This window comes from Pseudopipra pipra, chromosome 7 (assembly GCF_036250125.1).
Source record: "Pseudopipra pipra isolate bDixPip1 chromosome 7, bDixPip1.hap1, whole genome shotgun sequence".
Taxonomy (NCBI): domain Eukaryota; kingdom Metazoa; phylum Chordata; class Aves; order Passeriformes; family Pipridae; genus Pseudopipra; species Pseudopipra pipra.
In genome coordinates this window covers 14,602,841-14,616,082 of record NC_087555.1, presented here as the reverse complement: position 1 = coordinate 14,616,082, position 13,242 = coordinate 14,602,841, and the positions used below count along the sequence as shown (strand labels likewise).

The window sequence follows — 13,242 nt, the reverse complement described above, 5'->3', positions numbered from 1 at the left end:
CTATCTAGGCATACACATGACAGTGACTGCAGCTCTCTGCTGGTAGTGTTCATATCAACACTACACAAACATCACAGAAGATCATCAACTCCTATTCATACTTAAGTCTTCTTCTATATAATATGGCTCTTAGTTCATATCTTCAGGAAAAGATACATATACTAACATGCAATTGAAGCTTTTACAGTTGAAAACTACAGGATGCAGTAAAACCAGTTTACTAATTATTAAAGTGAACCAAAGCCAGTCTTAAGACTATTGTGTTGCCACAGGAAAAAAAATGTTTAAGAGGCTTCTAGCCTGCTACTCATACCTTGCTTTCTTCACCTTGCCTCAGTCTTCCAGGGCTGGGAGGTACCGATGGACGTTTTCTCCCTTTCTCTTGCTGGAAGAGATCCTGCAATCTTAAATAAAAAAAAATTAAAAACAAACAAACAAACAACAACAACAAAACCCACCAAATACAACAACCCACATAAAACATTGTACCAAAGAAAAATTAATCAAAAGACAGTTTACTGGTACTATTTCTAATTGACACAAGTTATGAAGTTTCTCCATACTAGAATACAGCCAGCATGATTTCACAAGTCTTTACTGTAAACTCAGACTGCTGTTAACATGTGCCAAAGCAATGTTTCAAATGGCCAAAGACAGCACATTTTCTTCACCTCTGAGATAATTTCACCCAATCAACTGGTCTCCCATGCTCCCCTCTTCATATCTTTTCCACATTTATTTAAATGACACTTCTTCCTCCAGATGCAAGTTGTGCTCTATTATTATATGGCCTCAAATGATTTCTGTTTCAATCAACCAGCTCTGTGGTCTTAATCAGTAGAGGACATTCAGCACAAGCTATAAAGAGCAACTGTGCTATAGGGAAAGACAGTACAGCAAAACCGCTTCACTCCTATAACCAACACAGTATCAGTGTTGCTCACAATTCCAACATGTGTCCTCTTACCTATTATTCCAGGCTTGTAGCATCTCACAAAGTCCTTGCTTTTTAGCTATCAGAGACTCAAAAACAGATTGCAGCTGTTGAGGCGTGTCTAATGATGACGAAAGCAGCCTTGCTTGCATTTTCTCAGTCCAGTTTCGAAACTCCCCTTCTTCCATCTGTCAGAAGAAAAACTGTCAGTGTTCTGTCACCTGAGATGACACAAAACCTGAGTGGCTCCCACCCACATTTTCCAGCCTATAGTCTGCTGATGTGAAAATAGCCTATTACCTCCTTTTGGGCAAAGAGGTCTTCCATCTTCTCTTCCCTCGTTTTGCTGAAAGTATCGGTTTTCAGAGAAGCAAGGCGATCATCAACAGCAAGATACACTTGTGACACTCTGTCAACAGGGATGCAAAGAGTTAAGCTGTGACTACTTGCAGCATCTTCAACATTCTCTAATAATAAAGTCTGAACATGTTTAAGGTTAGCATTTGAGAATACAAAAAACAACACATGACAGCCTTCCTGCACAGTAGACTGTCCCACTGAATTTAGAGAGGAAGTTGGAAAAACTTCATTAGTAACAGCAGAAACCACACAACTGATATTTGTCTTCACAATTTATTCTTAACAGTGGAAGTTGTCAGAGATGTAATGCATGTCACAAATGCATTACTAAAAAAGGGGAACTGTTGTGTCACCTGTGACTAGGAAGAATCTCCACCAGCAGACTCAGAAAAAATAAATACCTCTATTTGAGCTCTAAACAAAGCTCCACAGGTTTTGAAGTCAGGTGGTCACAGAGACATCAGCTATCCAGAAATGCTGTGACCAGGCAGAACAGTAGTCAGGCTGGATTTAACACAGTTTTTATCAGGCCTGTCTTCCACCTTTTTGTTCCTATATATAGAAGATGTCTAGGCTTATGGTAGTTTACCTTACACTACAAGAAGGTACCTGTCTGCCTGCTATCATCATATTCGATAGCTAACAAAGGCAATTACTTTTATACACCAGAGAGTTTAGTTGCTCCATGACCAATATAATGAAGACAGTTCTATTTGGACAACAGATACGAGCAATGTATTTGCAGGTTTTGGAGATGAAGACATAATTTAAACTCAGTCAGATGCTCTATATAGCAATGTTAGGGTAAGGGTACAAAGTATTATCTGCAGTTTTCAGATTAGTCTTCTAGGACCACCTCCTTCTCTGTTTCATTTTTAGCATTAGAAGGAGGAATTAAAAATACTTTAGCTGTGCTTGAGAAGGCATTTCATAAGAAAAGGTGACATTTCAGACACTGGTTGATGGTCAACCTTTCAGTGGCTACCTGGCAGCATCATTCAGAAACATGCTATATCACTCAGCTATCAGTGCAATATTCAGGAATGGAGAAGAAAAGAATCTTAGTTTCTACTGGCTATGTTTAAGCTGAATTGCCACTAGACAAAAATGTGAATGATTAGTACAGACAGAGCAGGTAAAAGTAATAAAAAAAATTTCAATAACACTCTCTCTTAGAAATATATACACATGTTTTAAACCATTACTTTTCTATCATATAATGAATAAATATTTAGCAAACCTCATCATACTAGCAAAAACAGTTATGTGTTCTGCTAATAAAAGTACAAAATACAAATAAGATGAGGAAGACATTAAAAAAAAGCTTACTTTTGTGAGAAATCCTTGAGATCCTGCAAAATATTAACTTTTAATGGAGCCTGCCGTTTGATGTATATCTTGGGGAGTGGGACACACACTTCAAGCAGTCGGATCGGAGAGTAGCTGAGAAGGCAGTACAACAGCTATTAACAAGACTCACACCATACAGTACCAGTTCTACACCATACTGAGGTTTGAGGCCTTTATATGAAAAAGGGCACTGTCAATGTGTCCAGGGCTTTTGCTACTTCTAGTAGTGATAACACCCTGTTCATGTATCTTCTAGGCAGAAGGTAAAACCACAGATCGTACTGGAAAAACAAAATTCTGAAAGCTTTTGGAATTACATTGAGAAAAGTGTTTCTCTTATGTATCATGAACTGGAACCATCCATTCTTAGAACATTGCTCACCATATGTAGGACAGTGATGGCACCACAATGCCCTCTGCAAGCCAGTAAACAATCCTGCACTTGTGGTTATAGCACAGTTATGCTATCCCATGCTGTACTCACAATGAAGAACAGAACTGATGAATCCTTAGTAGGGCTATATGCTTCATATAGTACTAGAGAGAGAAGGAAGTTTTTAGCAGTGGAACTCACCTGAAAGATGCCACCATCTGATTATAGGAAAAATACTGGTGATAGTCATGATGAATGGAATGACCACAAGGCTCTGCATTGGCCCTTCGCGTGTACTGGTACCCATAGAACCTCAGCTCAAGATATTTTGCAAAAGACATGGACCAAGAGTCATTGGAAAGAGGAACAACCGGTGTCACCTGAAAAATTGAAAGCCAAGTGTCTCAATTTCATCCTCCAAACAAGATTAAGGACAGGCTAATCTAGACAGCAACCTAGTATTTTTAGTACCAGAAATGCCCATGACCCTGAAACATACTAAACAACAAAGACAGCATTTGTACAAAGCTAAGGCCAACACATAGTTAAAACAAATCTGATAAACAACAACTGCTAGCTGATGATGACAGGTGCTAAGTTGGGGGAGTCCAAACATATCCCTGATGGAAGCTTATAACAATTTCCAGCAACCCAAGCAGAAGCAATGGTTACATCATATACCTTTTCCTCCATGATTCTTCAGCTACAAATGCATTGGTATTGTTTTGCAGTGCATTTCAACTTCAGCAGAGCTTGCAAGCTTAGAGTAGACACACAGCCACAAACATATTAGTGTTTACACGAACACACAGAAATAAAAGGTTATAGAGCAGGTGTATACACAGCAGTGCAGGGCCTGCCGTCAGCAATTACGTTAACTTCCTCCAGGTATCTTTAAATCCAACACCTATGTTTAAGTCAGCATAAGCAGGTGAATTGAATCATCCACATGGGTAATTGAGATGTTTTACGTCTCAGGCACTGTGTGAATCTTTTTCATTAACTTTTAGTCTCGTCTCTTTGAAGGCTCTTAATGTTTAGCTAGTGATGCAGTTAGCAATGTTTTCTTAGCTAAATTACAGAAGAAGTTTCAGATAATACACAATCTTACTATCTTGTGGGCTTTCTTTAAAGCAATTTAGCACTCCTCTAATGAAAATGTTACTTTCTAATGACGGCTAAAGGAATTCTAGACGTCATGGTGATGCAATACAGGCTGTTCAGTCCATAGCAGATCAAAGAATGCCAGGTGGCTTTAGCCAATTACTAACCCAGTAGCTCTTGGAGTCTGCCCTTCCCCACACATACATTCTTTTGATGCTCATACTGATTCACTGCAAGGAAGGGACCATACTCTTCATCTCTTAAAGGGCAACTCCATTTTTTCCATTTAAATCTATCTTCTCAGAGCCAGTTTTGACACTTTCTAACCAGACTGCCTCACACAAGATGCTTCACCCTCAAGAGCCCCATTTCTACTAGAGGAATTTGTAGGTAAGATGAGAATATCTGTACCATCAACAGGTTTTCTGCTGGTTTAGCCATAGCTCCAGAGATGAGCACCTTCTCAAAAATGCTGCCTTTTCATACGAAGCCAGTCACAAGAATACTAAACTGGAATAGCAATGATTCTTAAGCCCACATCCTTACCTGTTTGCACAGTCTGCACCAGGAGTAAGTAAGAATGGTGTGCTGGTACCCAGGGACTGGGGAGTCCAGCTCCTTTAACACAATTTGCACACAGCCTTGCCCGTGAACAAAGCGACGGATGTGGTGCACCATTGGTGTTTCACAGAACATGCTGGGGCATTGGTAGGAAGGCCTTATAGAGAAATAGAAACACTTATGAATGATCATAACTAGGCACTGCTGAAGAACTGATTCAACAGATCTAACTAACAAGCTTTTTAATATCATGCTATTATTTACCTTCACTGTAAAAAAAGTTTCCTAAACTTTTAGTGAAGGCTAATTCTGCCAAGTGAACTGTACTCATTTAGAAATGAAGCATGTAAGGAAGTTCCATTGCCAGCAATGGCTGTATAGGTCCCAAAAGCAGTGAATCACTTTCTAAAGGCATATTACATATAATCCACAAAATAAAGATCAAAGCACCTATGGAAGTGCTTGGCACTAAATTAAAAGACCACTTTGGCAGTGTACCAAAGCACATGCTACTGAGGACAAAGATGTGGCACATTCAGACTCTTAACTAGGTGCTTAGAGCCCTAATTGCTACAAAAAAGTGCTAAGTGAACACATTTGTCTTCATGAACTTAGAAATCTTGTTTCATAATCTGTTCCACTTGCTCATAAAGGAAATAAGAAAGACAGGGCCAAAGTAGGAAAGCAATGGATGTATTTGCTTTTAAGGAGTGAGCATGATTAAATGAATTCTTAAATCCAGTCCCTGTTTCACTATAGTATGATAGTAAAGCAAAGGGAGCAACAGATTTAAGTGGTAAGCTTTACTAGGACACAACCAGCTCTGCAGACTTGCATGCTATTCTCCTAAGTGATAGAAGGTGGCAGGTCAACTTCACAGAGCTATCAAAAGCTATTGTTTTGTTTAGAATAACATTTAGAATAAGTTCCTCCTCACCTGAAACAGTAGCGCTCCAGAAAAATCCCTAGAGTTAGGTCATTTTTCCCATAGAACTCCATGGTCACAATCCTAAAGCAGAGAAAAAAACAGCTTTAGAGACTCAATATTGCCACTGTTAGGTGTGCAGTGACCTTTAGGTGCACAGATCTAAAGGCACTGCTGGCTTGTTTACAGCTCTGTATACCTTATAAGACTTTTCTCCTAGATCCCTGCTGTCAGGTTTGCTAATAATGAGATCAGAGTCCTACTGGAACAACTTTAAACTTGACATTTAAAAGTCTAATACAAGCCAACTGCACTTTTGAAGATCATGTTCAAAAACATCTAGGCACAGAAGTCTAGATACCTTGAAGCTTCAAACACTAACACTTAAATAGCTACAAAAAGGGTACATCCAGAATACGAAAAAAAATTTAAGAAACCCTTATTCTTCTAGAATATTTAATAGCAACTTTTGTTTCCTCAGAGCCTGAGGTGACCAAGCCATTAAAAATGTGTATCAGCGTAAAGTGTCACAATTCAGATACCTCTAACATCACTAATTTACATCCTCTTATTGTTGCTGTTTGGTGAACTTATCACCATCTTCTCTGGCTCATTTCTAAGCTTTTAAAGGAACTCTAGACCTTTCCCTGTAAGAGGGCCTTCTCTTTACTTTCCCCTGATCTAAACGATTAAACACCAAGACCTGTCCTGTTTAGTAGAGATAAAAATGTGTCATAAGTTGCATACGATTAACAAATTACAGCTCCCTAGGATGGAAATAAAGCTCTTAATACTGATGACTATAATCTGAGAAAGATAGCAATATATTCAAATGCCAGTCTTGGATAATACAATCTATAAGTACTCAGAGATTCTCACAAGGTTAATTTTTGGACATTGTTGTGTGTTCATTTACACTAAGACTCTTCCCCACAACACTGCATGCAGTGCTGCCCTACACACACAGGCACTACCCTGCAGTGAAAGACCAACTAAAGCACTTGATTTCAGGCTGGGCTTTCTCACTCATGCCTTGGGATTACAGAGGCCATGCAATACTGCTGAGGAGTCACCTGACCAGGCAAAGCAAAATCCTTTTGGCAAAAGTTCCTGTTACAGGATGGGTACAGCCTACCAAGGAATCCTCAAAGAAATACTGCTATGAGGTAGGCACTGACCTTGACTTCAGAAAAAAAGGGATAGCAACAGTATAAGCTGTAAAGAGTAGTTTTCATACCAGGGGCTAACACAGGCACTTGGAGCATTGCTGGACTGAGCAGAAGAGCTGCTGAAGAGAACACAGAGCCTCTGATGGTTTACCGGACTCAGGCAATCCACCTAATAGAGAGAAATCAACTCATTCACTGGTTACAGACACCTCCATTCACACACAACTTCTGTTGACAAAATTCTATTCTAGTAGTTTTATTTAAAGACTCTGCTTGCTCCTTTTGTACAGATCAATGTGTTATTATCTCCAAGCTTCAGGTAAACTTGTACTATGTATAATTGCTAAGTGTCATTTTTAGAACAACATAACTAATATGCATAATGAAACCAGAGCACATGCATGTGTTTCTGTGGAAATGAAGCCAAGAGGAACAGAAAACAACAAAAGCTCCATGACAAACATCCAAAGTCTCCAAATCACTGTATGGTTTACGACACCTTGGATTCAAACTCTGCCAATACATTATACCTCAATTACTCATTCAGGCTATAGAACGATTCCAGTTTTCTGTTCTCTGTCAAGAGATTTACTGTGCTGCTGCTGGGATGGAGCTGTTTTCCCTTCCACACCCTACAGAACTATGAAGTCACCAAATGCTTTTCTTTGATCACTGAATACATTTAAAACAGCATCAACCAGTCTGATCTAGAGCAAGGGCTAGTCTTACAGTTTATGGCCTGTGAAGCTACACAGATCTACATTTAAGTGCCAATTAAAAAGTGACTTTTGCTCATGCATATGGGGGCCAATTGGCTCCAGGACCAAAATGTTTGGCTACTACAACAGATCAGTTCTGCTACTCTTATTCACAGATTTTTTTATAAATCAATAAAACACCAAGGTCCTTTTCCTCAGATACAAGTCAGTTACTTTCATGGTAGTTTACCAAAACTTTAAATATTGATTACAAGCACATACTCCCATGCTTTGAAATTTCAAAGAATATTCCTCCCCCCCAATTATGAGATTCTCACTTTTCTTCAGATCACCCAAACTTTTACAATCAATCAATTACTTCAATGTAATTACAACCTACTGATGTTTCCATGACATTAGGCCCTCTGAAAATGAAAATCTTACACTTGTACAAATCACCAAAGACAAGGAGCAAGAAAGCTCAGTTTAAGAAACTTCTTAACATTTGCTCCCTCTTCATGGACACATTTTCAGAAATCATTTAGGTACAGCCAAGTCAAATAGGCAGTGTAATACACTGATTCTGGGCTGACTTTGTGCATTTCTCAGAAATTTTGCAGTCTCTTGTTCTGAATGATTGCAAAGCACTTCAATCTAAAATCCAGTTATGTCCCAGTCAAGAACACAAAACAAAAACCCCCACAACCAAACAAAAAGATCCAAAAAAACCAACCGTCTGGTTTAATATGAGACACTACACCTTCTATATACCATGAGAAACTGCTGTAACTTGGGTTCTCAGCAGCATACCTCCATCTTACCTTATGAGACCATGAGGATTCACTCTGAGCCAGTCCCTTCTCCTCCTCTTCAATTCTGCACCCAGTTTTTCCAGTAGGGACACTAGACACATCCTTAGTTTGGGCAAAGGGATCTGTGCTTTTCTGCAGTATCCTCCCTCCTCTGGCCCGATAGTCAGCCAGCATTCTGGCTAAGCTCTGGCTGTCACGTAGATGTTCTGCTATTCTAGTATTAACCAACTCGTGAGAAGGTAAGATTTGGATAGCCTTGGCTTGGATACTCCCATTCCTTCCTTGCAGTCCAGAGAGATCTCGCAATAATTGCCTCTTCCTTCTGCTCTCCAACTCCTTGTATTCCTTATTGAGGAGAGGAGACCAATAAACTTGTTCAGGAAAGTATTCCCGGGCAGGACATCTCATGCCTTTTTCAGTCAAAAGAAAAGGTTCACGAAATGTCAGTACTGGAGAAATACAGAGAATGACATCTTTCAACTCCTGTTTAAATGCTGCAGAGTAAGTCTTGAGACGATCCTCAGATGAAGTTACCTCTTCCGCGACATATAAACCAGTATCATCCTGGAGAGGGTCTCTGAAGACTCTCATCTGACTCTTGGGCTCCTGCAAATCATCTGTCTGTTGAAGAGGCTCTAATGCCTGGCTATCCAGAGTGACCAAGTGCTGGTCCATGCCATGGAGGGGCAGCAGGGATGTTTCAGGTATTGCAAGAGGTACAGAGTTGAAGACTGCAAATGGTGACTCCACTTTGTGATGCTCTTGCTGTTTTGAGGACACTGTTTCCAGTTGATTGTTCTCTTGGTCACCTCTCTCAAATAAACCTCTTGGTTCAAGCAAGCTGACCTCATCAGAGGACACTGACTCAGAGATTACAGGCAACTTTTCAGAGGACAGTTCAATGTCTTTGACTGCTGTGCTGAAATCCTCACCATTGAAGAGGTTCTGTTGTTCATTTTCATCTCCTGGCTCCTCAATAAGGGAGTGAAAGGAGGCGTTTTTGGTGAGAGTAGGGGGCATGGCAAACTCATCCATAAGAAATGAGATTTCCAGCTGGGAATGATAAGCCACACAGACCATGAAGATCAGGATCTCCTTCACACGAGCCAGCTCATACTCTGCAGCACCACACAACTTGATAGTACAACCCAGGTGCTGAGGACACCCTTCAAAGAACATCAGGGGTTTTGTCTGATCTAGTAGAAAAGCAAGACATAGGAGTTAAGATACAGTTTACCTGCTGTTAGGTATCTCACACACTTGAAGAGATTGTAACAGAGACTAAGAGCAAGTTACATCGGTAGCTACAAAAACTGAGGTTACTGTACTAACTTATTTTTGCAAGCAAACAAGCATTTGCCATAAAAACTTCTCCTGTTTTGTAAAAAAGTTACCATAAAGTCTAAGTGAAGGTCATATGGAACACACTGGCCTAAACAGCATATTCTAAGATCACTGGAGACCCTGCAGCAGTGAAGTAAAAGAACTACTATCATCCCAGGCACATTTGCTCATCCTTACAAGACAAAAAGCCTATGACATTTTGAGGGCAATTTAAAGGCTGAAAGGAGCAACAGTGAACTGGAAAGGGAAGTGTTCAAGGACAGATTGGATGGAGCTTGGAGCAACTTGGTCTAGTGGAAGCTGTACCTGTCCATGGCAGAGGGGTTAAAATGAAATTATTTTTAAGGTCCCTTTCAACCCAAACCTTTCTATGATTCTATGAAGAGACACAAAGACTGCACCTCCACAAAGATATGCATCTACAGCATTTATGTGTGCCAGCACCACTGGTAACCTGTCAAGCAGCATTTCTTCCTTCTTCCTTGGCAGACTTCCACTGCCTTGGGGGGGTTACAGAGAAAAAGGAACTTCATTTCTCAAAGATGCACAATGACTGGACAAGGGGCAAGGTGCACAAATTGCACCAAGGCAAGTTTTGATTGGGTACATTAAGGTTGGACCAGATAATCTTTTGAAGTCCCTCCCAACACAGGCTGTTCTGTGATTCTCTATTTCAGTGCAGAAAAATTCTTTACAGTGAGGATACTGCCCAGACAGGCTACGAAATCTTCATTCTGCAATATTTTCAACAGTTGGCTTACAAAAGCCTTAGAAATCTGATGCTGCATTACTCCTTCCTGTTTTGAACAGGAGGTTGGAACAGACAAACTACAGCATCATGGGAAGAGAAAAAACAGTTTGGGAGTGTCCAGGGTTAAAAAGGGGTTTCCCCTGGAGTTGGAAAGTGGTTAACCCCGGGGGGTGTGTTCTTGGGGTAGAGCCAATCAGAAGCTACAATTTGCCCCTGTGAAATTAACATATTACAACAGACCAGAAAAGGAGACTGGATGATGTAGTTGGAAGAGAGGCAGCCATGGTTTGAGACGCCACATGTTTGAGTGAGGGTCAGTGAGCCCCACTGGGGGGCCAAGGCCCCTAGCTGGGGCTGCAGAAACCCGGAACAGCATTAAAACTGGATTGGGTGCCATGGCCAAAGGCTGGGGGAGTTTCTCCACTGTGAGTGGGCAGCAGAAGACAGAAAAGTGGCAGCAGAGGCAGCGCTGAGTGGAGAGCTGCGGCTGAAAGCCAAGAAGATAGCCAGCAACCAGCAACATGGCACATAGCCAGGCTGAGAGATGCAGAGATGTCCTGCAAGGAGGGAGAGCTGGCAACAGAGCAGAGAAAACTCAGCAGAGACTGTTTTGGGTAAGACTGGATTACCTTCCCAAAACCCACAGACCTCCTGAATAGGAGGGGTGGGCTTCCAAGCTTTTAGGGAGTCCCAAAATGCAGCTAGAGAAAGAGAGAGGAGCTGAGAACTCGGAGATGTCCTGTGAGCTGGACCACGACGGAATGCGGGAGAAGTGGCCTTCCCCCTCCCCCCTGCCATGCTGGCAGCTGAGACGGAGCAAAGGAGCTCTGTTAGAACGCTTGGGGCAAAAAACTGAACTGAGAGCCCTAAACCATTCTGACTTGAGAGAACTTCACCCCTCGAGGAAGGGACTTTCATGGGATGCCTTGCACCCCGTGATATGACCATGGTAAGGCGAGTTTTGTCCCTGCTTTGCAGCCCATGGGAGAGACCTTCGGTTGGAGCTGAAGGGCCGAGAGGGGTGAGAAAAAAAACCCTGTGTTTTAATGGAGAGAGAGAGAGAGATATTTTCCAGCTACGACAAATCTAGCTACAGCTGCTGCCTTGAAGACGAGAGACACTGCTGCGCCCTGAAAGTGGAAAAGACCTTTTCTTCTTTCCTTCTGAACTTTTATTGGAGGGAAAGGAGGGATTTGATCTATTTTGCTTTACCATAGGAGAGATAGTTAGAATTGTTGTATATAAATGTACTACAGTATTTATTGTGTTAGTAATAAATTTTGGTATAATTTTCTCATGCTAGCAGTTCTGTTATGTCTGAAAACCCTCTCACACTCAAGCAAATTGTGGGGAAGCTTGGAAATTGGATTTTTGGGGAGCTCAAACCACAACAGGGAGAAAGAAATTAGTCTGATTAAAATCTATATCTATATATAATATAGATAATCTATATAATCTATACAAAAATCTTGTTTCATCTTAGTAAGATCATTCTATTCTGTACACAGCCTGTTCACTGTAGTTCCAAGAGGTAACAGACAAAAAATGAGTAGGACAATACTCAATCACACTAGGAACCCAATAGTTTAGAGCTATTTAAAAGGAGCAAAGCATTTATCCTTTCACGCACATAAGCTAAGACACATCAAGCTTTACTCACCATTAGGCAACTGAAAAACTTGCATATAAAATTTATGACAGGTTCCTAAACGTGGTTTGGTCAACAGTTGATCCATTGACATCACTAAGTCTCCCTGGGTCATTCGACTTACCCGGTCTAACACTTGCTATAAAAACAGAAAGAACAATAAGAATCTACAATGCAAAGAGGACTCCTAATCTTAAAAAATAAACCAAAAACCACCAATGTGATCCAGAAAATCTCTCACAGAGATGCAAATTCTGAGTTAAACCCAATCTCACAAACATGCATACATAACATACAAGAATCTTAGAAAGACAGTTGGATAAATATTTCTGGTGAGTGGTAAGATTGTGCCCTTCCTCCAACTTTTCTGTTTGAATAGATCCATGTACTTCCAGGAGGTGCAGTGCAGTCAGAATAATGCTGACTATGCCAGGAGCTCAGCCAACTCCCACAGCTACTCTCTGTACGGCTGTCTGTACCCTGCCTCACAGGGACAGAGGCTCTCTCACAGTCACTAAGGACCCAAGCGTGATTTGCTACAAACACGTGTCAAAGTTAACTGGAAATGAACCAGGGTATAAGGTCCTATCAAACAAGGACACAGCAAAGTAGCTACGAAGAGCTGAGGAAAAGCTACTCTTTAGGTTTGCCTGTCTTGCCTTCTTGGAAGAGAAGTACTATTAATAAAGTGCCTAGATTTGGTTAGAGGAGAAAATAATACAACTCTTTGCTTTCTTCAGAGAGTTTGCTACAAAAAGACATTAAAGATCTATTACAAGGCCCAGTCTAACTCTGACTGGGAATGCTCACCGGCTTGACATTGATGACCAGAGTGATACCATGCTCCAAGAGCATGTCCTGGGCAATTCGGGACACAGTCTTCTCAACAAGGACCAAATTAGGCCTGACATCAACTATCCGCTGCACGTAGTTCTTCAAGAACTCCCTTTCCTGCAGACAGGACCAAAGTATGGCAGTTAACTATTGCAAACCCATCAGAAAAAAAACCAAAATGCTTTAATGCTTAATATTACTTTCCCCTTCACTTACATACTGGCCTTTTCCATACAACAGGGAAAATGGCTATCCAGGAAGCACCATCAGTTGCCCGTTGTGCACAGTTCCATGCTCCCACAGCACAACACCCCGTTTATCAATAATTTGTTATAAGCACGAATTGCACATGAGAATATAGTCCAATGACAGTGTGAAG

The 13,242-nt window shown here is 41.0% G+C and overlaps 1 protein-coding gene across 6 annotated transcripts in view; it reads right to left on the bottom strand.

The window, feature by feature from the left end:
- Positions 1-13,242, bottom strand: part of PIKFYVE (phosphoinositide kinase, FYVE-type zinc finger containing) — a 66,159-nt gene that overhangs the window by 15,856 nt on the left and 37,061 nt on the right. For all 6 annotated transcript variants that reach the window (XM_064660668.1, XM_064660672.1, XM_064660669.1 and 3 more), the window contains 11 exons: positions 12,840-12,980; positions 12,042-12,168; positions 8,296-9,482; positions 6,845-6,945; positions 5,620-5,691; positions 4,668-4,839; positions 3,219-3,397; positions 2,624-2,737; positions 1,235-1,343; positions 968-1,122; positions 314-404 (listed from right to left, as the gene is read on the bottom strand). In XM_064660668.1, the coding sequence (XP_064516738.1) occupies positions 314-404; positions 968-1,122; positions 1,235-1,343; positions 2,624-2,737; positions 3,219-3,397; positions 4,668-4,839; positions 5,620-5,691; positions 6,845-6,945; positions 8,296-9,482; positions 12,042-12,168; positions 12,840-12,980 (2,448 nt within the window). The remainder of the gene's footprint in view (positions 1-313; positions 405-967; positions 1,123-1,234; positions 1,344-2,623; positions 2,738-3,218; positions 3,398-4,667; positions 4,840-5,619; positions 5,692-6,844; positions 6,946-8,295; positions 9,483-12,041; positions 12,169-12,839; positions 12,981-13,242) is intronic.